This window comes from Agelaius phoeniceus, chromosome 9, assembly GCF_051311805.1.
Source record: "Agelaius phoeniceus isolate bAgePho1 chromosome 9, bAgePho1.hap1, whole genome shotgun sequence".
Taxonomy (NCBI): Eukaryota; Metazoa; Chordata; class Aves; order Passeriformes; family Icteridae; genus Agelaius; species Agelaius phoeniceus.
Window position 1 is genome coordinate 24226237 of NC_135273.1, and position 22645 is coordinate 24248881.

At 40.9% G+C, this 22645-nt stretch overlaps 1 protein-coding gene across 1 annotated transcript in view; it reads left to right on the forward strand.

Moving 5' to 3' along the window:
• The window catches only part of LOC129123342 (L-threonine ammonia-lyase-like), a 32009-nt gene that overhangs the window by 3464 nt on the left and 5900 nt on the right, over positions 1-22645 (forward strand). The window contains exons 2-11 of the mRNA XM_054637637.2: positions 1041-1067; positions 4215-4557; positions 8655-8771; positions 9658-9899; positions 13940-14105; positions 14547-14643; positions 15525-15600; positions 16243-16368; positions 17585-17752; positions 18061-18118. Coding sequence (XP_054493612.2) covers positions 1041-1067; positions 4215-4557; positions 8655-8771; positions 9658-9899; positions 13940-14105; positions 14547-14643; positions 15525-15600; positions 16243-16368; positions 17585-17752; positions 18061-18118 — 1420 coding nt within the window. The remainder of the gene's footprint in view (positions 1-1040; positions 1068-4214; positions 4558-8654; positions 8772-9657; positions 9900-13939; positions 14106-14546; positions 14644-15524; positions 15601-16242; positions 16369-17584; positions 17753-18060; positions 18119-22645) is intronic.

Sequence of the window (22645 nt, forward strand, 5' to 3'; positions counted from 1 at the left end):
TCAACTTCATATCTGCCTCAAAATGTGCTGTTGTGACTCATTTTGCAAGTGTTAAAAGCTGCCAAATGGGCTAACTGCTGGCATTGGGTACATCTGCAGTCAGCACTGGGTCAGGCCAAAGGGCAGTCCTCCTCTGTGTCCTCTCTCTAGGGGTGGCCAGTAACAGAACTGGGAGAAAAATGAAAGCCACCCAAGACACTTTCTCTCACATGCTTTCATGGAGCTTGCTCAGGGGCTTCCTGAATCACAGATTAATTCTTGAACAATGTGCGTGTTGGTCACTACTTCCATTTAGTTGTGCATCCTTTTAGGAGCCTGTTTGCATTGTTGTTCTTTGTAGAGTCCTCCTGCAATGAGTTCTGTGAGCTAATTATTTTCTCTAAGAAGGGAAATTTTAAATTTTCTACCTCATACTTTAATACCATCTCCCCCTAACATTTATACTGGGCAGAATGGTGAATAGTCTTTCACACTTTGCTATTCCCTGGACATGCATGATTTTGTAGATTTTGTTCCTTTAGTTTTAGAAGCTGAGGATATCCAGTGCATCAGTTTAATCTGTTTAGTCTGTTTTGTGGGTCCTGAGGGAGGCAATCTGAAGTGCTTGGGGACATGGAACATGGGGACATGGAACTGTCCATCATTGCACATTTGGACACTTCTCTGTCTAAAAAAGGCAACAGTTGTGGTCTTTAGGTATAGCATGCATTATTGCCTTTCATCTTCCTAAAATTATTTTTGCTGGTTTTATTATTTTCGTAGTTTGTTAATATTGCTATTTTTGAATTTCTTTCCCTAGTGCTGTTTAACTTGATGAATATTATCAGTATGTTCAAGAAAACAAACTGGAAATAGAAAAATGATTCATTCCAAGTTGTTGCTTTTTATTATTGTAGGAGTACATTTTGGTACACACTGTTTTTGCATTGACTTTGAGATTTTAAAATATGTAAAGCTATCTCCTTAAACAAATGATATTTTTTCCTGTGCCTTAATTGTTTATGGAAAGTCTGCATATGGACCTTCTCTTTTTTTTCCAGTTATGCTGAGCAGCTGTTCTTGAAAAAGTAGGTTTATAAACTGTATTTTCATGTTTGCTTTTACTAATCACTTTAAAGGTAAAATGTTGTAATTTATAACCACATAACAAAGCTTGCCAGCTGGGTGTTTGTTTTATGTCTGGAAATAAACAGACCTTTTAATGAAAACTTGTGACAAGCTCCAAAAAAGGAAAAGCTCCATTTGAAAGGAGCAGTGCTTTATATGCTGAGGTTTGGATTTATATTGGCTCACATCTTGAGCTGGTGGACATGGCTGCTGGAGTAGGGGCTGGATTCTGTGATTGTGCTTGAGAAGTCATGTGCTGTGTTTGTGTGAGCACTTGCATGCTTTGCTGCCTGTAAAAAAAATCCATCTAGATCTTTGCCAAGCTTGTGGAATGCTTTTGAGGCAAGAAATACTTTTGACCCAACAGGGCCATTAGTTGCCCATTTGTGCTATGTGATCAAACCTCAGCCCGCTGTTTACCTTGGGAGTTTGAGAGCTCTAGGAGGGTCTGTGGCACATCCAGGTGGGCTCAGTATGGGAAAATGTAATTTTCTAATGTAAATGAGACATGTGGGTGTAGAAGAAGAATCAAAGTTATTCTGAAATAAATACACAAAATACATATATATACAATAGAATGGTATCGCCTTGATGAAGAGGCTGCTGACTTTTCAGATGCAAATGTATGAGAGTTTTTGTATTAAGTATTGGGATAGTAATAATTCAGATGTGCTCTAAACCTAACTCAAGCCTGAAAAGCCTATACATATTTTACAGCTGTTTGATTTCTGTTCCTCCTTTCCAATGGGCACAATGGAGTCCTGAGCTGATACTCACTGGTCATGGGAGTGGTACTGCACATCAAGGACTGAGAATCTGATTTACTTCCCTCCTTTTTTCCTGCCAAAAAAAGGGAAACCTAAGACTAGCCAAAAAAGCAATGTACCATTTCAGTCTATTTGCAGATACAAATATTTGATGGCCCTAGTGATGAGGCATTACCATGCATTTCTACTTTCTCACAGAATTCTGCTTCATTGATAAACTTCTTGTGGTCATCTTTGGCTGGATGTTTTTATAGACTTTTTGATTGCAACAGATGCAATGAAAAATGAGAATTGTTCTTCCATCTGAAATGCCAGTTGGATAAAAAATTTGACCCATAAACTCACAAATTTTTGATCTGCCTTTTTTTTTACCCTACATAGACTTTTTTAAACCATTTCCAGTGTAAGAACATAATTCACTGCTAATGCTTGCTAGACATTTTAGACAGTACGCTCAGAAATAAGACATATCTGTTCTTCCTTTTGGAGTGCTTAGGGGAGTCTGTGATATGGAAAACATTTTTTTGGAAGGGAGAGGCATGGATTGAACTTTACTGTGGCCTCCTGGGTGCTGCTGCTGCAGTTGCTTTCTGGGGGCTGTGCTGTAACAAGTTCACAGGGAGGCAGTCTGATCTGGTTCTCAGCTTTGCATTAAGCAGACTAATATGCACCCGAGCTAACACTGGAAGCTTAACATCTTTATGAAGTGTTCCAGCTGTCTAACCCCAATGGGGCAGAGATGCAGAAAAGTATGGAATAGAGCTCCTTGATAAGTTACTTGGTTTGAAGCAGAATGTCTGGTGTTAGGCAGTATCAACTTTAAGAGACAGTATTGGGAAAATACTTTAGATCACAAGTTTCAACATAAAGAAGTTACAAATGTGTATATACTTTATTTATCTTAGAAAATCAGTGTTCTCATTAATTTTAGAGAGAGAGGATCTTGCTACAAAAATTTTCTCCTGTGAAGATATACAGAATGATTGATGCTGTGGTATATTACTTGATTCTAATAATAAAACATTTTACGTTGCCCATACTGTTATGTGAATTCCTCAGTGGAAAAATTGGAAGTGTAATAGGAGCCAGAGCTACTGGCACAGATTATTGATACCATTAAAGAAATGGATGATGCCTAAAGTGGGCAATTGCTCAAAAAACAGATGTTTCTAAACATTTAAAAATTCTTTTGGAAGTTGCTGCAAAGCATATTATGGTGTTGATCACTGGTGTAAAATGTGCTTTAGCCAGTCCTGTTGATGGATAGCTGCAAAACTTAGACCCAAATTATTTTAGAAAAAAGGTAAATATTTTTTGTTGGGGATAATGCTGGAATGTCTGACATGATTTAACACATTTGGTTTTAGAAAACCATTTCAGCCAAATAGATTAATAGTGAGTCATGCAGAGGAGCTTGTACCATCTGTCTAATCACAGTCACAAACCAGGGGTCAGCTCTTCTCCAAATCACTGCTCTTCTGCTTAATGCTCCCTTTCCCCACAATAATCTCCAAATTCCTAGAATTCCTAGAAGTTTTGCATGTATCTGTTAGTAGGACTGCAGAATCCTGCACTACAGTACATTGTTCCTTGTGGACTGAACGCTGTGGAACATAGAGTCAGGCAGTTGAAGGTAGCAAATCCTGCAATTTTTTCTAGCAGTGTGTCTCTTGTATGTTTCTTGGGGAAGGAGATTTTTGTGCCATCATATTTCTGCCATATCTGCACAGATATTTGCCCGTTAAATGTTAACCCGCAGATCAGAAGACCTAATTCTTTAGCTCTGTAGGAGGATGTAATTATTGTACCTTATCAAAGTAATTTCCTTCCCATCACGAGGCAGTTGATGGCTGTCAAGAGTATGCAAGTATGCAAGGGCAGAGAGCACATGTACAACATAGTGCCATTTGTTACTGCTATTAATAGTTTATGGGAGTGGTCTGCAGCAGTTCCTTGCCTTTTTTGAAAAAGATAGAATTGTGTACAACTCCAGTTATTCCAAAATTTTTGGAAGCACTGAACTAGAATCATTGCTGGTTGAATACTGAGTACTAAGGAAGGTCTTGCTGTCCAGACAGCACAAATTATAGATTTCTTCTTTTCTTGGCTAGGACAGCTTCACAGTTTGCCCAGATGTTGAGCTATTTGTGGCTTTTCTAACAGCTGGAAGGTGACAGTATCTTTCAGTGCACCTACAGGTAGGTATAATGTCAGTAGCAACTCACTCTGCCTGTTTGAGGCTTGCAAAGAGCAACCAAGATGTGCATCCTTCTAAAATGCTAAATATCAAGCCTTCAATCATCCAAGCCTTCCTAACAAGTTTCTTTTATTTGTTTTCAGGGATGACAATAAAATAAAGAAACAAGATATCCCAGCAGTTTGTGATCTTCACTGCTGTAAGGATGTCCCTGTAAGAAATGGCCTCATTGGGCAGAAGCCACCCTCTATCAACCCCGAGAGACTGAAGGATTTTGGTGAGGAGGACTACCTGAACGGAGATGTGAAGACGTGGGAAATGAAGATAGTGAGCCGGAATGAGGAGTTACTCAGGGATGCCCTTTCCTGCATCCCTCAGCCAAGCAGTAGGACCAGCCTGGCAAGCTGTAGCAGGCTGATTCGGTTTGAAGACATTAGTGCAGCAGCCTTCAAAATCCAGTGTGGTGTTCAGAAAACCCCCTGCATGGTAGGGAATCTTTATGGGTTTGTATTTTCTCTATGTTTCTTTTTATTTTCCTTATGAAAGTCGATCAGAAATGAAGAAAGTATATGTGTGAATTGCAGCAGATAGATCTGTGTGAGAAGACTCATGTTCATATTAATTGTATTTAACTGTCAATAATAATTTTCTTCTTATCTGTTTATACTAACCTAAATCCTCAAAGATTGCAGTGACCTGTAAACAAAGGATAAACCACATTAGGCATAGACTTAATGCACTGTGGTATTATGCTCCCAGTGAAAAACTCCTGCTATAAGGAACCTGAGTTGCATGTGGCAGACTACGAGTGGTTGGGTAAGCACTCTTGTGTAAGCACTCATATTTGGAGGGTTTGAAGGCACAGATTTGCGTTCTGTCAGGCCAGAAGGGCTGGCTATGTTCTGTAGCCAGGTATTTCTGCCACAGGTGTCTTCAGCAAAATAAGGATGCACACAAACATGTGCACCTGTCATTGGTGTAGAAATGGCTGAGATACCCCATCAATGTACAAGATCTGCTAAAGCACAAGAGAAGTACAATGGCAAGCTGTGCTGTATTTCTGTACTTTTTCATAGTGTTTTTCTACCACTGGGAGCTCTTCAAGCAGGCTACTCTGGGTTCTCTGGGTAATCTCTTTTCCTTTTGGTGGGTGAAAAGAGGGTCTTTGCCAAATGGCAATTCCTAGCAGCAGTCCCGAATCAGAGTCTCAATGAATCCTTGTGGATTGTTTTTCTGGCATGCACAGGGTAAGAACCTTGCAATCTGCTTGGGGTTAGCAGTCCCTGGAGTGAAGTGGATGGGTCCTCAAAGTTCTCCTTGTTCCCATATGCCACCTGCTGATGCAGAGACATCATAACTACTTCCAGTGTGGGTTTTTTAGCCTAGCATTCCCTAAATAAGGACAGCTGTGCTTTTTGTAGCACATTACTGAACTATCTCTTGTGTCAAAGGACATGGCACAAGACAGTTTGGGGCTGTAAGGTGGCACAAAAGATTTGGCTGGAATGCAGGGAAGTTTTGGCTAGGATAGAGTGAATTTTCTTCACAGTAGCTGGTATGGGGCTGTGTTCTGGATTTGTGATGAAAATATTGTTGATAAGACAGAGGTGTTTTTGTTACTGCTGAGCAGCTCCTACACAGAGTCAAGGTGTTTTCTCTTCCTCACTCCATCCCACCAGTGAGAAGACTGGGGATGTACAAGGAGTTGGGAGGGGAGACAGCTGGAGCTGCTGACCCCAACTGACCAAAGGGACATCCTATACCATATGACACCTTGCTCAGCAATAAAATTAGGGAGAAAGTTGGCTGGGGGCCTGTGGCTCAGGGCATGGTTGTTGGTGAGCAATTGTTTTCAATTGCATAAGCTGTCTTTCTTGGGTCTTATTTATCTTTGTTGTTTTCCTTTTAATTACATTGTTGTTATTTATTTATTTATTTATTTATTCTTACTAAGTGCTCTTATCCCAACCCATGAGATTTCTCACTTTTACCCTTCCAATTCTCATCTTGCCCAGAGCACAGGGGCAGGGAAATGAGCAAGTGGTAGGATGATATTTAGTTGCCAGCTGAGGTTAAACTATGACACTCCTCAACTTTCTCCTGGTTGTTCCTGGTAGATTTATGCAACCCAGTTGTATCCCCTTTCTGCATTTACTGTTTCAAGCTAAACAGTCTCACTTTAGTCTTTTTTAATGAACTATGCTCTTAAAGTTATCAGAATACTGGAATACCTATACCCATGTCAAAACCTGTATATTTTACTATGAAAATAGCCCATGACTGTTGTTATTCAAAGTAATGTTCCTGCAGAAGTTATTAGTGCATTTCATGCGCTGTTTCAAAAACACAGAGTGGTGTCAAGAAGAACACAGAAAACCTTTATTTTAACTCATTGTGTAGAGGTAAGAGTCCCTCTCAGAGATATTTATTTAGATTAAAAAGTGAGTGTGACTATAATCCATTTGGTTAATTGAAGGAAGAAACACTTTGCAGAGGGTGATTCCTGATCTGCAGGCAAAACCATGGATGGAGCATGGAGGGGCATGGTTCCTTAGGCAGGAGTTGGCCTTGGAGCTGAGATATGGCATCATGAGTGAATTGTAACATGTCCAAGAGGTAGTAAGCATAAGCAAACTAGGAACTGACATCAGGCTGGACACCTGGTTTGGCTACTGGTGAAGGAGCTGTGAGGGTTGTGTTGTGTCAGCTTTGTGGATGCCAGAGGGAGGCTCTGCTGTGTGCTGTACCTTAGACATGGTATCTGTAGTCCTTAGATAAGATCACAGTGACTCAAAGGAAATCTTACAGGCTGGTTCAATGAGTCTTAGGAGGTTACACATGAGGTCAGTTCAACTGCAAATAGCACTGATGCCTGCTTTGTTAGAAGTAGTTGCTATATTTAGGCTACGTGAAAAAATCCTCTGTTAAAGGAAGATAAAAAGGATAACCTAAAGAATTAAAATCCTGACTATCAAAATTAAAGATAAATATCAATCTAAAGTACACCACCCCTGTGGGAAAGAGTGTCTTAATGACATAGTTTTAAATGTAGGAAGCTTAGCAACTTTATTATGCACAGGATTAATTTCCTTAAATCCTTTTTCTGATTGTTTGCTCTAGAATCCAAGATTCTCTACAAAAACAAGCATGGTATGTGAAGCACTAGTAGCATTTATTTTATGGTGTTGTTCTATTTTGCATAGGCATTCTCCATAGATGAGGATGTTTAGGATATAAACTATTATCCTATTAGTGTGCTAAGCACTTTCCATCGTTTCAGTTTCTGCAGCCAGCTTTGCAAAGGAGCAACAAGTGGTAGCTCCTATGTCAGGATTTTCAGAAGCAAAACAGAGAATCTGGCCCCACCTATGGGTGAGGAACTTAAACTTATGCTTGGAAATCCTTGAAGCCTAAAAAGCCTTGAAGTGTTCACCTGAAACACGTAGTTTAACTGCATACTTTAAAGCAAGTGTCTGCTTCAGATATATATAGTTTATATAAAGTCACCTGGAAAGTCCTGCAGTCTGAAAGCCGTGTCAGTGCCTATTAGTGTGTACACTATACATTGTATGTATGACACTGCCAGATATTGCTTGAGAGAAATATTTTGTCATGCTGGTTTTGGATCTGTCTTGCTTCATGGCTTATCTTAAATGAGGACTTGATCCCCTAAATCACCAGGGCCTCATTTGCTTTGGCAGCCAATAGAGGAGATGGAGCCAATTCTGAAATAGAGCTGCAGTAAGCCTGGGGAGCTGGCACCCACAGGCTTACTGCTGCTTTATTTCACAAGTTATCTTGTGTAAAACTCTGAATTTAATGAATATGGTAATAGGAAATTAATATGTTGATACATGCTGGGAGTGTCTTATTATAAAGCTTAACAAATATTTGCCATTAAAAATTTTTAAAAATCATGCACTTGGGCAGTGCATCAGATGTAACGTGCTTGCTAATTCCCCTCAGCTCAGGCATCATTTCTGTTCCAAACACTAAGCTTTTCCAAACAGCTGCTGCTTACACTTGCAGTCCTGGGAAATTGTTTTTTATTGTGTCCATTTTTCTTTGAGTAAGAAATGTCTTTGCTAATATTCTACTGGCCTTAGGATGCAAAATAGACAACACTCAGTAGGGAATTAGTGGCAGAAACCATAGCAGAGCCATAATGGGGCTCAAGGAGGTATTTTCTGATGGCCTTTGTATCTATTAGATGATGAACTTATTTTTTGGGTAGTCAATATCCAGTTCTGGCAAGTGCTGCATGTGTGGGTTTTAAGATAATTGAAAATATTTATTTTAATGCCTGTGTTTGAACAGTAAGATCCAAAGCAAGTGCTATTTTCAGAGTTCTTAATGGTATGTGGTACATAGTTCACTGCTGTGAGTTTGAAAATCACTTCCATAAAGCAGAAGGACCTGGTAGGTAACAATACTCTGTTGTGAATGAAGAACCAGAAGATGAATTTTGCTTTTTAGAGTTCATATATAGGAGTAGAATTCATGCCTCAACAGGCTGCTGATGAGGTGTGGAAGTTTTTTCTTAGCAGTAGATATATTGACATAATATTATTTATCTGCTCCAGTATTCTAGGCTATCCAAGCAGTATGGAATGGACATCTACCTGAAGAAGGAGTTCCTCCAGTACACAGGGTCTGTGAAGGAACGAGGTGTACTTTACCTTCTGATGTCATTGCCTCAGGTATAGCAAAATGTCAGCATTCAAAAAGAAGTAGAGTAGCTCTGCTTCATGAAAATGGAGCAGAGTTGACGATAAAGTTACCTCTAATCTCCATGGAATCACAGTGTTCCTTGTCTTTAGAATCATTGTACTGAACACAGCATGTGAACAGAGATAGGTCTGAATGTAAAATAATACTTTATTTACAATTGGCTGATCTGCTGATGAAATTCTTAATGTTTGAAACAAAAGCTTGCAAAATGGAAACATCAGCATTTTCTTGTGGCATTAAGATGCAAGTGTTTTTATGTGTACTGTAGTTCTGATGTGTTGAAACCACCAAACTGATGAGCAATGATGAAATTGAATTACAATGAGTGATGACAAAGATCTAGATCACCAATTGATTTTGTAATGAATTTCAGTTTTCTTACATGAATAGCTTGTTTATCGTTTGTCATAGGAGATTATTGCCATTGTCATAGGAGTCTCTGCAGTAATTGTTAAAATAGGCATGAGACAGCAGCCCAGAGAAGTGGTTATTCCTGCCTTTCGTAATAATATAAATGAAATCGTCTACTAAAAGGAAGGAGAAAATAAATAATTTCATACAGGCAGAGCAGAGATATAAGCTCTGAGGGACCTATCAGCTCTTCTGTGATCATTTGGAGTTTTTCAGCTCTTTTCCATGGAACAAGAATTGAACCTAGAGGAGTGCAGACACAGGGATTGATCTTGTACTGTTTTAGCTTTGTGTGTAAATCCTGAGATCACACCAGCCATGCCATGCATTCAATTCAATCAGCTAGTAAAGGGAAAAAAGGAAGCCAGACCATTACAATGATCCAGGATCATATGGGACAGCTATGTGACCCTGTCCAATGTGCAATAACAACCCTGTTTTCAGGAGCAGCAAAGAAAAGGGGTGATCGTGGCCTCGGACAGCAACTTCTCCATGGCTGTCGCTCACCATGCCTCCGAGCTCCGTGTGCCCGTGTTTGTGATCCTGTGCACCAGCACGGCCCCAGCCCGGGTGCGGATGTGCCGCGAGTACGGCGCCATGGTCATCTCCTACGGCGCCACGGCCAAGGACTCCCAGCTGCACGCGCGGAGGCTGGCACAGGAGAACGGCTACCTCTACCTGGAAGAGTGAGTGACAGCCAGGCACATGAGAGAGAGCTCATGAGATGCCTGCTCAGCTCTGCAAAGCACAGTTAGTTTCATTAAAATCACAGCTCATGCAAACGCTCCTCTTACCTGGAACGTGGACTGTTACGTGTTCCCAGGCACAAATTACATCTTTCTGTAACATTTGACCACACTTCTCTGCCCCTCAATTAGGCAAACTCTGATTTCTGTGAGCTAATATGATAGAGACTGTAGTTTAATTCTTTAGTAACTCTGTCAGAAAGCATTTAGGCTGGTGTTCATTTCTGGTCTCTCTGAAGTTAGGTGGGTAAAAGCTAATCTTTAATGCAAATTGTTCAGTGGGAAAATGTGGAGCAAGAAGAAGTGAATGCTCTAAGAATTTCACATATCTGGTGTGAGGAACAACACTGATACTGTCTTGAAAAACAATGATTAAGAGTCTACTTCACACACATGTTTAAAGTAGCTAAGGATGAGCATAAATCTAAATTTGAACTATTTGAGGTCACTGGACAAAGCAGATTTAACAAAAACATAAATAAGATGGGCAAAAAGTCTTAGAACTCCTACCTTTTCCCTTTTCTCTTTAATCTGTAGCCTCTTATGCATTCCCCCTCTGCCCTGCCCCTTTTCTTTTTTTACCTTTCTTCAAGAAAGATTTCCAAAAGCACAGAGGGGTGAATCATTAACAGTGGTCCCTCTGAACCCTGAGCTGGAATGTTATGGTCCCCCTGCCACTGCTGCTTCTGTGCAGGCTTCATCCCACTCCTGGTGTTTGTATGGCACCTCCTGCAGGGAGTGCCTGTTCCCCTCCAGCTCCCAGGCACTGCTGCCTCAACCACAGTAATGGTGAGGGCTGCTGCCTGGGAAGAAGATCCCAGAATGAGCAGAGCAGAGGAAGTCCTCAGTGCTTTCCCATCTGGTGTATTGGGAAGGCAGTACTACAGACTGTACTGTTCAATTCCTCTGGTAGCTCTGCCAGCAGCCAGTGACACATGGGGCTGGTTCGTGGGCCTGGTCTGCCACCATGGCCACAGTCTTGTCCCAGACTGGGATTTTCAGTGGGGAATGAGGTGCCCTGAATCCCAATGAATTCTAAACACTTTTAAGCTCCTTTGAAAACCACAGTTTTCCATAACTTGGTGATTTTCAAATTTCTGTCAGCCATTTTTCAATTGACGTGTTAACCTCTAGCTGGCTTGCATCAACTATCAAGTTCACACAAAAGAACTAAATTATTTCATTGTAATTTGATTTTAATCTTCCCCTTAAAAAATGATTTCAGTTACGTAAGGTAGATATTCTCCAGGGACAATGCATGTGTAGTACTTAAGCAACCAACACTGAGGAACTCTAAATATACCCACTACTATTCATAATACTAATGCACTCTGATTTATTTCAGGTTTCAGGTTACAATAAGCAAGTTGTTCAATCTGTGACTGTGCTTAATTAAAACCTCACAGATGAAATTTTTCACTAAAAAAAAAAAAAGGAAGAAACCCCCCACTTCAATTGTGAGGCTTTTCATAATGGGATATCTGAAAAATATTTTGTTAGGTGTAGACCTGGAGAGGTTTCCAGTGTAATGTGTGCCTTTATGGATAGCCAGCCCTCTCCAGTGTGGGTCTGACACACATTCTTGTCACTTGCCAAAGCTGTGTGTAAAATACCAGCTGAGATCCCAAGTGTTGGAATGGAACTTCCACAATGTCATTGTATTTCAGTTTAATTCTAGCTTGTATACAATCCCAAGCAATTTGGTCTCTGGGTCTCCTCACCCAGGAATTCATTTTGCCCTTCCTGAGGCACAAGGGTTGGGTACGTGACTGGGCTGGGCTGTGCCTGCAGCTGGCTGTGTCACTGTCAGCTCTTCCCATTGCTGGGTGCAATTAAAATTCTGTGTCATGAAAATGACCATGCAAGAACTCAAGTAGATGGAGGACACTTTTTACTCAGTTGCAACTTCCTGGGGAATCCCAGGAAGGAAATGTGATTTTTCAAATTGGAATTCAATCATTTAGTCTGCCTAATTGCCGCCTAGGTGCCATGAAATTTTTACTAACTACAGGGGCTCAGGACCTCATTATAAATGCAATGTGACTATTGCCAATAACTAACTCAGTACCTCTGTGAGGGTGTGAGAAACATTCCTTTGTCAATCAGGGAGGAAAGGGTACTGCAGATTGAATTACACACCTTCCATCCTTGAGAGCCCATTTTTTTTTCTTGTGTAACTCCATACCTAAATGCTGATCAAACCTGATTATTTCTGATCTGGTTAGTCTCTTACTCTATCCAACAGACTGAGTTCTTTCCTTGGAACAGATAGGAACAGAGACTTCTAGCTGCCACACCAAAACCTCTTTGGAAAACTAAAGCCTGACAGCCCATCTTTGATTGCTGATGTATCACATATTTCAGAAGGCAAATATCCAAGTTTCTGGCTCTGGCTCAAAAATGCTTGTGTCAGTCTACAGTCTCGATATATCTGCCCTCTTCCTTCATTTTGCCTCAATGGCATATGATATATTTTTTACTTTCAAAAAGCAAAAGTAACTAGTCACAATGCAAAGAAATTCACCCATTTTATTATAAAAGCTGATGGCTGATCAGTGAACTGATGTTTCAATGGATGTTAGCAAGGAAAACATGGTGATCTGAAATACTGATTCAAATTGCTAACAGCTCTCCATGCTCAGAGCAGTCTCATTTGGACAGTTTTCAGTTGTTAGAGAGGCTTTATTCCTTCAGTGACTATTCCAAGCCTTCGTTTGTTTTTGCATGTCCCCTTGTACCCCACGTAACTATGGCAGGGGCAGCTCCACAAACTTGGATCTGAATCTTATTTGGGAATAAGTCTCCAGAACTGTTCGGGAGGCCAGTGATATATTTTGTCACATATAAGGAGGAGGAGAGAGCTCCTTCAGTATCTTGATAAGGACAGTAAACACAAGGATGCAGTTACTCATTCCACTATGATTTATTGCCTTTGTCTTTGGCTGTGCTACAGGAGTGGATGTTCATTAATCCTATCCTTTCTTATGTAGTTATACAGACCCTTGCCCTGAAGAATTTTCTGTGAGATAACTTCTCAAGGGCCTTGGTCTCCTCCTTGCAGGAATTCTGTTCTCCTACACTGAGCCTCTCTGTGCCTGTCTAACAGGTACAGTAATAAAAACAGTTTCCTAGTACCCAAACATCCTTGGATCAAGTAAATCAAGTACAGCCATTGGTTCTGCAATTCTGTTTGCCAGAAAAAGCAGAATGTACCAAGAGAGAGCTCACATATATTTTTGTACTTATAGGTCTACATTTACATCATTGCTAACTTGTAAATAAAATGCAAACTAGCTTTTAGAAGTAGATCCAAGTCAGTCATGACTGTATAGTGCAGTTTTCTTCAAATTTTTTGATGCTGCTTGTCCCTATTATTTATACTACATTTGCCTGAAAGTATTTTACCAGTAAATATTTTGGCATAACTAAATGCTTTGCTTAATGGAAAGGTATCAGATATTGGCCATGGACTATGGAAAGACAACTCTAGCAATCTCTTTGATATTTGTGAGGCTGAACACACTGCTTAAATCTCATGAAAATTTCCATTCATCACAAACACTAAATCCACTGATAAGTAAAGAAGGGATTTCTTTTTGAGGCTTTGCTCATAGTTTAGACTGCAACATCTAAAATTTATGAAGCTGAAGGAAGTGATGGCAATGGAAATATGATTCTCCCTGCCAGTTCTGTAAATCCCTGATAGCAATGGGAGTTAAGTGCTCTTCAATCTGAAGACTCTTTGAGGGACTTTTTTACAGCACAGATTTTCTCCCAGTAGGGCACAAGTTTTCTCCCAGTAGGCAGCAGCAGGCTGTGGTCCACCTGATGGCACCGTCCTGCTGCATCACCTCCTCCCCTCGTGTGCTGCTGATTTATCTCACATTTATCTTTTTCTGCTGAACAATGTCTTGAAAGTAGTAGATGGAATTGTTATTCCTGCACTGACCCCTGCTGATGTGTGCCCTTCCTTCCCCCAGGGAGGACAGTGCTGTGTACCTGTCAGGCCTGGGGACCGTGGGGCTGGAGATGTACGAGCAGGTGCCAAAGCTGGACGCGGTGATTTTCCCTGCAGGAGGCCACTGTGGCTTGCTGGCAGGGTCAGCTGCTGCACTCAAACACCTCAACCCACATATTTCTGTAATTGTAAGTTGCCTTTCACCTATTAAGCATTGTGTTTGGGTGGCTTTCACCACAGCTGTTTACAAAAGACACTGGTATCTAGTGACACTTGCAGAGACTGCCTGTGCTGAGGACAGGAACTCTGATCCCGTGGGCTTTGCCTCAGAGAAGACCCTGTAAGAACCAGAGAAGTTCCTGTCCCTTGGCTGTTTGGCTGGGTTTAAGAGAAAAGTGTGGGAAGACTTTTCCTAAAGCAAATAAAATCCAGTTCTGTGTTTTGAAATAAGTTTTTACTGGAAAAATTTGGTCCTAAGTAAGCCACAGAATAAGTTTAGTGGTAGCACGGTTGTTTTGACACTTGAAATTGATTGATTGTTAATTTGAAGAGGAAATTTCAGTAGGTTTGGCTGTCTACTTTTGTGGCAACTTCTGTTATATAAGAGTCACAACCTCTCTCTTCCTCAGGGAGTTGAATCTGAAAGTTTCCCAGTGTTGCAACAGTCCTTAAAAGCTGGCCACCCAAATGATGACCAGGCCTGCAACAATCATCACTTCTATGGAGGTGAGAAAATGCAGTATTCTTTTGGAGCTAAAATAAAGGTTTTAACAGATTTCTCCAACTATATAATTTTCTTATTATTTCAGTTCAAACATATTTTAAGGGAGTTGTGTGAAGAGTCAGAATTTAGTTCAAGCTGTAAGAGCAACTTCTGCCACATTTTCCCCCACACCCTGATGGGGTAAAAGATAATTTCCAGTGCACATGAATACTTAGAAATATGAGAGTATTTATCTGAACATTGTGCTCACACACAGCATCTAAACCAGTGAAGTCAATGGGAAAGCTCTTGTGGAAAAGGCAGGAAAATGATGCAGTGCTGAAATATTTAGACACAAAACTCTTCTCAGAACAAAAGTGTTTATAAATGGTAGAGTTGTTTCCTTATCACTTGTTCAAAAAACCTCATCTGTTAAGCAATTTAAGAACATTCTGTTTGCCTGATGTTCAAATCTCTGGAAGTTTTGGATTAAATGGGACTTTTGCAAGAAACTTGTAATTTCTCTTGGTTAGCTCTGCCTGTGTCTGCACTCATAGACAGCTGTCCTGCTGGAGCTAACAAGCCCAGTACCATGCTTGGGTCTCCTCTCCTTCAATGCTCCTTGAACAGTGAAAAGCACTGGGCTTGCAGGGTCACTCTCACATGGCAACAATGCCAGTGAAGTAGCAGAAGTTTCTTGAAGGGGTCCAAAATGGCAAAATCTTCTTGTGAGAGTTTTTCTTTCATTGCCAAACACATTTCTGTCACATGAAAAAAATCAAGCAACTTAAGGTCATGTAACAGCAGTGTGCTGCACTCATTAAGGGCACAAACCAGCCAGGACTCTAAAAATGACTATGTCTAAAGCAGCCAACTTCATATTTTTGTCTTTTGAAATCTGCAGATGTGAGTGGAGTTTGCTTTGGCAGTAATTCTTTGCAGCTGACTGGGAAGCTTGTGGATAAAGTTGTTGCTGTGAGGTAGGTGAAGAAAAGCAGTGAAATGAATAATACTGGATGCAGAGGTTGTGTATGAAAAATGCAGACTTGGGGAGTGTGGGGATATGGGGTACCTTTCCTTCCAAGAGGGGCACTGAAGACTTTGAACCCAGACTCATAAACCATAGAAATCATGGAGCATCTCAAATTGGAAGAGATCCATGAAGGATTATCAAGTCCAACTCCCAGCTCCTCACAGGACTACCTAAAACTAAGTGATATGACTAAAAGTGTTGTCCAAACTCACCCTTTAGCCAAAATTTCACCTGACACCACTACCTGGTCATGGTCCTGGTGTAAAACTTGTCCTTGTGTTCTACAACACTTGAAGGCAGCCCTTGACAAACCTCTTCTAAATCTTCACAAAAAGGCCACATTTGTGGAATATACTTACTACTAGGACTTAGGTAATATTTCTGGTAAACAAGCCATCCTGTCTTTCAGTTAATAATGAGTCTGAGATGTACATTCACCCCCAGCAGCACAGCATTCTGTAACACCACCTTGGGATCACATGTATCTGGGTGACCCAGATACAAGAACCCAGTTACCCATAAATGTGTTATCTTCTGCTTCTGGGAGCTCTTGATTTGATTTGTTTTGACCCAGGTCTCTTGCTTTCAGGGAGGAGGACATCCTCATTTCAATGCTGAGGCTGCTGGAGTACGAGCGAGCCACGGTTGATGCAGAAGGGGCCATTGGGCTTGCAGCACTGGTGGCAGGGAAGCTGCCTGAGTTGAAGGGTAAAAGGTACAGCAGCTACTGCAAACAGGGAACTGTGGCAGAAACAAGGGACTGAGCACCCTGGTCCTAGGAAACAGTGAAAATCTACTTGTTCTGTGGGTGACCAGGCAGTTCCTGCCCCTGAACTGGCAAGGAGCTTTTCAGTGGTGGAAACTTGAGACTGACTGGACCGGTTACAGGTGGTAAGATTGTGCAGAACCAGATAGATGCCAGCCTGGGGACCTGACACATCTTATCCCTTTCCTTGATTCCTTGATTCTCAGATATCTGGGGAAAGGCAGCTGCAGCTCCACAAGGCATCATTGCACCTGCCAGGACAGTGTCCTGCCCTTGTTAGCCTGTTGTGTCCTCTTGTTCCATGGTGGAATCCAGCCCTGTCTGTGGTGGGACAGAGCTAGGCTGCCTGCTGCAGTGACCCAGTGGCACCTGCTTCCCAGTCCTGAGAACTGTCCACACAGTCAGGGGGATTATCCTTGTGCTTGGTGTTCAGCGTGTGGCCGAGTGCTGCCTTGCCTCTCAGCCTGGGGACTCAGCACTTAAGTGGATTGAGCCTTGGCTCAGGTCATAGTCCAGAATGTATTTAAACATACATGCCCTCAAGACAAAATAAGATTTCTAGTGCAGAGGATTGTACACTGAAATACTGCTGAGACAATTCTTCAGAAGAGGCTGGCAGTGCACGCAGAGCAGAAACACATTCCAGTACAGCTAAAATAAAAGGGAAAATGCAAAGAGGGTAGGTTTGACTCTGCAGAGAGGTTTTCATAGACTAATCATGTGGCTCTTCACTTGCACTTCAAACATTTCTGCACTCATTTTTCAGGGTTGTGATGAATTTAATCAATGGTTACAGAAAACCTTGAACATACATTTTGTCTGATCAGTAAGAGGCTGAAACTTAGAACTTCCAGGTGAAAATTACATCAAATTCTTAAAACTTGCAACTTAGACCTACAGTTCCCCAGCTAATTATCTCTAACAAAACTCAAATCTCCAGGAAATGCAAAATGAAAACAACATTTCAGACCAACTAATGCAGCCAAATTATAGGCCTCCCCTATCTGCTCACAATGGATACTGAGGCAGGAGCCCTCTAATCTGTAATATTTATTGAGGGGAGGTTCTAGCAGACCTTAGGCTGATATTGGCAGTCTTTATGATCTATAGCTCCTTTACACAGGCAAGTGCTAATCAAAACTCTTGTTTTTCTGTCTGTTTTCAGAGTGGCAGTTGTTATATGCAGTGGAAACCTGGAATTACATTTGCTGCAACAGTGCATAGCTCGTGCCCTGACCCTGGATAACAGAGTGTGCAGATTTTCCCTTGTGATTTCTGACTGCCCAGGAGACATGTCAAAGCTACTGGAGCTTTTGGCTCGGGAGGAAGCAAGGTAAATCAGACTAATAGTTGGGAAATAGAATCACAGATTAGCACAAAGATTATTAAAGATTGGGAAATATTTCCAAACATCTCTGAAGCCAAGTCTGTAAGTAATTAATTAATCAAAGGTTTTTTCCTTGTTATATTGCAGAAAAGTTTTTATTTCCTTGATTTTTGTTCCAGTCTGAAAACACCTTTGTTGCATAGAATTGTGTCTAATTCAGAAAGAAGGAAATATACTCTCCAGACACTTTCAGGAACTGTTTGGCAATGACAGGGGATTGTTGTGATCTCTAATTTGTCCCTTATTTGATCTAGAGTTTTGGATATCAAACAAGAACGCACATTTGTGACATCTGAGCTCTTCACTGTTGAGGTAAGAGGAAATGCAATTTCAGCCTCTCTCATAGTACTGGCCTCCCCTGGTTTATTCTGTTTCCCTCTCTCTTTATGCCTGTGTTGAAGAAATCCAACAGAGTGTGCAGACTGTCAGAGAGTATTTCCTCTGTGTTGTACAGCTTCTTGCCAAACACTTAGCAGGCATATAAATAACACAGGACCAGTTTTACTTGCTGTTGCAACATCCTGGTCAAGTACTCCAGGTGTTGCATTGCACTGTTGCTGGTATGAACCCTGCTGACATGTGTGGCAGGTGCTGGAGGAGGTGAGCAAGCTGCAGCATCCATCCAGAACTTGAAGAGCCAGCTGTGTAGGCTGGCTGTAATTGTCTGACATGTTTGCCTTAAAGCAATGTAGAGAACACCCTTACTCTTAAGGAATTCTTGTTTGAAACTAGGGACTCAGTTTTGTTTCTTTGCCACCCAGAGCACAGAGGAAAGCCATTATTCCTTTGTTGAGTATTGGATGCAGAAAGAGTGAAGAGGTGTTACCAGCTAATGATGTCTCTTAAAAGGACCATTTTTCTCATGATGCATCTCTTATTTCAACTGGTTTGGCAAAGGTGTGGTCCTACTGATTTCATGCTCTTGCTGTCCAGGTCCAACCTGACTTAGTTTGTGAAACCCCAGGTGGAAGTCAAATTAGAGATCTTTGCTAAGATTCATAAATGGGGTGCAGAAATGTTACTGGGTAAGCAATCTCTTTGATTTTGGCCTTTAAATTTTATTTCCTGCCTGGATGCAAAAGCCTGCCCAATATTTTCACTCGCAGATATAAAGAAGAGGCAGATTAAAGATCACTATGGTACATGATATCATCAATACTCTCAAGCATCTAGGACTTAACCCACATTGTTCTGCAGTGTGCCATAATGATAGGCCAGCTTTGGCTGATTTGGAGATAGTGTGACACTCACTGCACAAGGTGCAAGAGGTGGATAAATCCCTCTGAGTTACCAACTTAGCTCTGGAAATGCTTTTGACTGAAGGTTAGATTCAATACAACCTGTAACTCTTATAAAGTTTTCAATGCCATTTTTATCAAGTGAGGCTTGTAGTTTTTACTAATGCTATTAAGCAAATCAAATTAAATCTACTGTCTTAGGTGGGGTTTTTTTTTTGGTTTGTTTTTGTTTGTTTGGGTTTTTTTAAATTTTTAGTAAATACAGGCCCTGAATGAAAACACTGCCATATACTATTCTCTGCACTTTAAACACAGTGTAATTTCACTTCAAGAATCTGACAGTATTGGGCAGAAGGGAGGAATTTGCATCCCTGAATAATTTAATTGGATATTGGATTTGCCTGATGGCTTTCAATCAGTCTGGGAGAGGCTATTGGATAATTAGATGTGAAGTACAAAGTAGTGACCCAGACGTACAGACCTCTGCAGGCAGCTCTGTCTGGGGATATCTAGAGAATTGTGAAGCTTTCTTTGAAAATTAAAACATGTGTAATCAAAAGGGGTAAGATATAGAGTTTATATGTAAGCATCAAAATGAATTTGCTCTATCCAGGTACAAGAGAAAATATCTATTTTCAGAGTAAAGCTAATACCTGTGAGGGATGTTTTGGTTTTTTCTTTGTTGTTTCTAAGAGCCAAAGACCTGTGTCATCAAAACGTTTTAAGCATTTGTTATATAAATTACAGCACATAAAATAAGGTATGAATTTAAACCTGGATCATGAACCAAAATTACAACCTTGTGCTGCACTGGCAGTAACAACAAGAAAGGCTTTGCAGCTGTACCCATTTCATTCTGACTTTAATGCGGACTTTTGACTGTGGATGTAGATGAGGTGTTTGACAGAACAGAGCAGAGAGCATAGATGCTGATTTGAAACACTAAATCTGTCCTGTCAAGATCATTGCTGCAGCATTTAATCATCCTTTTAGATGTACACTTTTATTTCTAACAGAGAGAAACTTGGCTTCTAGTCACTTATCAGGATGATAGAGCAGCTTTGGTCGGGGTTTTCTCATTCTAGTGAAATGCCTTTCTGGGGTAGCATTGTTCATCTAGTGCACACTTGGAACACTCTGTGGGAAGATCCTTGCTGAAAGTCTGATTTCATGAAAAAGTAAGGACTTTCTAAAATGAAATTTTATGTTCAAACTACACTTCTGGAGAAAAAAACTTTTGGAACATTTACTGGCAAAAATAAGAGATTTTTTTCTTTACTAAAAATAAGGAAGGAATACCTCTATATTAGAGTTAAATTGTATTGAGAAGAAGTGCCTTGTGCAGAGGAATCAGCTGCTTGTGTTTATGAGCTGCCTGTTCATACCTCCAGTTTAGATTCTCTTCCTTTGTGACTCATTCTGGATTTCTTTCCTGCAGAGGAGTACACCCTAATTCAGTCTTACCTGAGTGGTTAGGAAACTACTTCCAAAGCCCCTGTATTGAAATAGATAACTCTTAGCAAATCAGACAAATAATCAGTCTGGTAAGCTTCACATTTTACACCTGTTGAAGGAGGTTAGATGACTGAGAATATCTAGACAGAAAAAAGATCTGAGCTAATGAAATAATCATCTGATATCACCAGCTAAGTGGATACAGATATCTAAAGGACTACCCAATTCATGGGAGGAAGCTACAACTTGCTTCTGTGAACTTTCTCTGTTCTCCATCAGTAATATTCCTCAGATTCAGTTACATGGACAATTTATCATTTAAATTGCTTCCATATGTAAACCTCTTTAAAACCATTTAAGTCCCTTTAATTTCATTATACTATTGGCTCAGAGAGAAGTCAATGAACAAAATCAATAAGCAACTTAATAAGGTAAGGACATTCTTTGTTATGAAGTAGTTCAGCATCTTGCCTGCTTAAGAAGTGTATAATTTTTGGACTGGGGCAACCTAGTTGAAAAAAAATTTCCTTGACCTCATCAATTTTCTTGAAAAGTCTTCTCACCACTGAAACTCCAGCATAATCAAACTGGCAGGTCCAGGAGGGTTCTGTAAGGTTTTTAATTGTCCCAGCAGCTTTTCAGTGGGTGGCAGTGCTCCCTCTGAGCTCACTCCTCTCTGGCATTATGGGCTGTCTGGTCTGTTCACTTCAGACCTCTTGGGAGCTTCACCGTGCTGTGGTTTTGAAGAACTTGGAAGAGACTGCCTGTAAAAAGAACATCCACCACATTACTTCTCCCTCTTGTCTGTGCATGAAAATGCTAAATCATAAATCAAATATTTCCTTTTCAGTTGCATTACACATTCTCCCAGTGGTGCTGAAATTCCTGGCTTTGCGTGGCATAGTGCCTGTTTTTCTCATACAGTTCATTCACCTCAGGCCAGAACTCAATGAATTATTTTAGTCTGCTCTGGTCAATTTGAATAAATTCATTTGGGCCAGCTTGCATTCTGTAAAGGATGGAAGGGAATATTTTGGATTAGAGTCCCCAGTTGCCAACATATTCCTGTCATTGCCCTGTGAAGCAGATACTCAGGAGCAGGCAGCTGTACAGCTCAGATGTGCAGGAGGATGCCATCATTCCCAAAGCATTTCCTGCATGACCCTGGGCAAGGCTCTGCTTCCATGTTCCATTCCCCAACTGCAGAGTGGAGACACTGGGAGTGGGAAGTTGAACACTTCATTTCTTCTGAGGCTCTCCAGAAGAATTTGGTGATGTTCTTTAAGGCATTCCCCAGCAGACTGTGGCACGGGGCAGCCTGGCCCAGCTGGAGAAGGACAGGCTGGCCCTGGGAGGGTCTGAGTGTTCCTGTGGGTTATTACCTGCCTTACGTAATGGCTGCAGCTTGTTCCTGCTCGTGCTCACCCACCTGAGTGCCCCAAGTGCCAAAAGATAAGGGCTCAGCTTGCACAACCAGCTGACAGCTGCTGCACTCTTTCTCAAGCATTCCATTGCTCTGACCACGGGGACAATCTGGCAGCTGATCCCCAAACCATCAGCTGAGCTGCTGTTACCAAATAATCTGTAATGTGAAGTAATCTACACTGGGTGTTTACCAAATAATTCAGAAAATTGCCCAGTTGTTGATTTTTTCTAAAGAAACCCCTTTTTCTAAATACAGAACAGAAACCAGTGTATATAAATCAAGTTTTCACTCTTAGCTCTGGTGACTTTCATGCAAACAAACCTATAACGTTGCTAAATGTAATGTATCATCAATTATGAGTTATGCAAAAAGATTTAGATGCATGAATACTAAGACTTAGATCATGAATACTAAGTTATGCAAAAAGACAGCTTAAGATGAAGAATATGATTTCTAGAATTAAAGAAGCAGAATAGAAAGGTTCAATGGATGATTCACAGACATAAAGAACTGCATTGGTTATTTAGGATTAGCTTTACATGGAGCCTGGAAAAGCACAAAAGACTGAAATCTCGTGATTCAGCAGTACTACTCACATTTCCTCTGCTCTCTAACATTGGCTCAGCATGTCCACCCACTGTTTTTATTTGCACACACAGCCTACAGGTAGTAGGCATCAGGGAGCTGAGAGGCAGTTTCATTTCATTTAAAAAATTTATT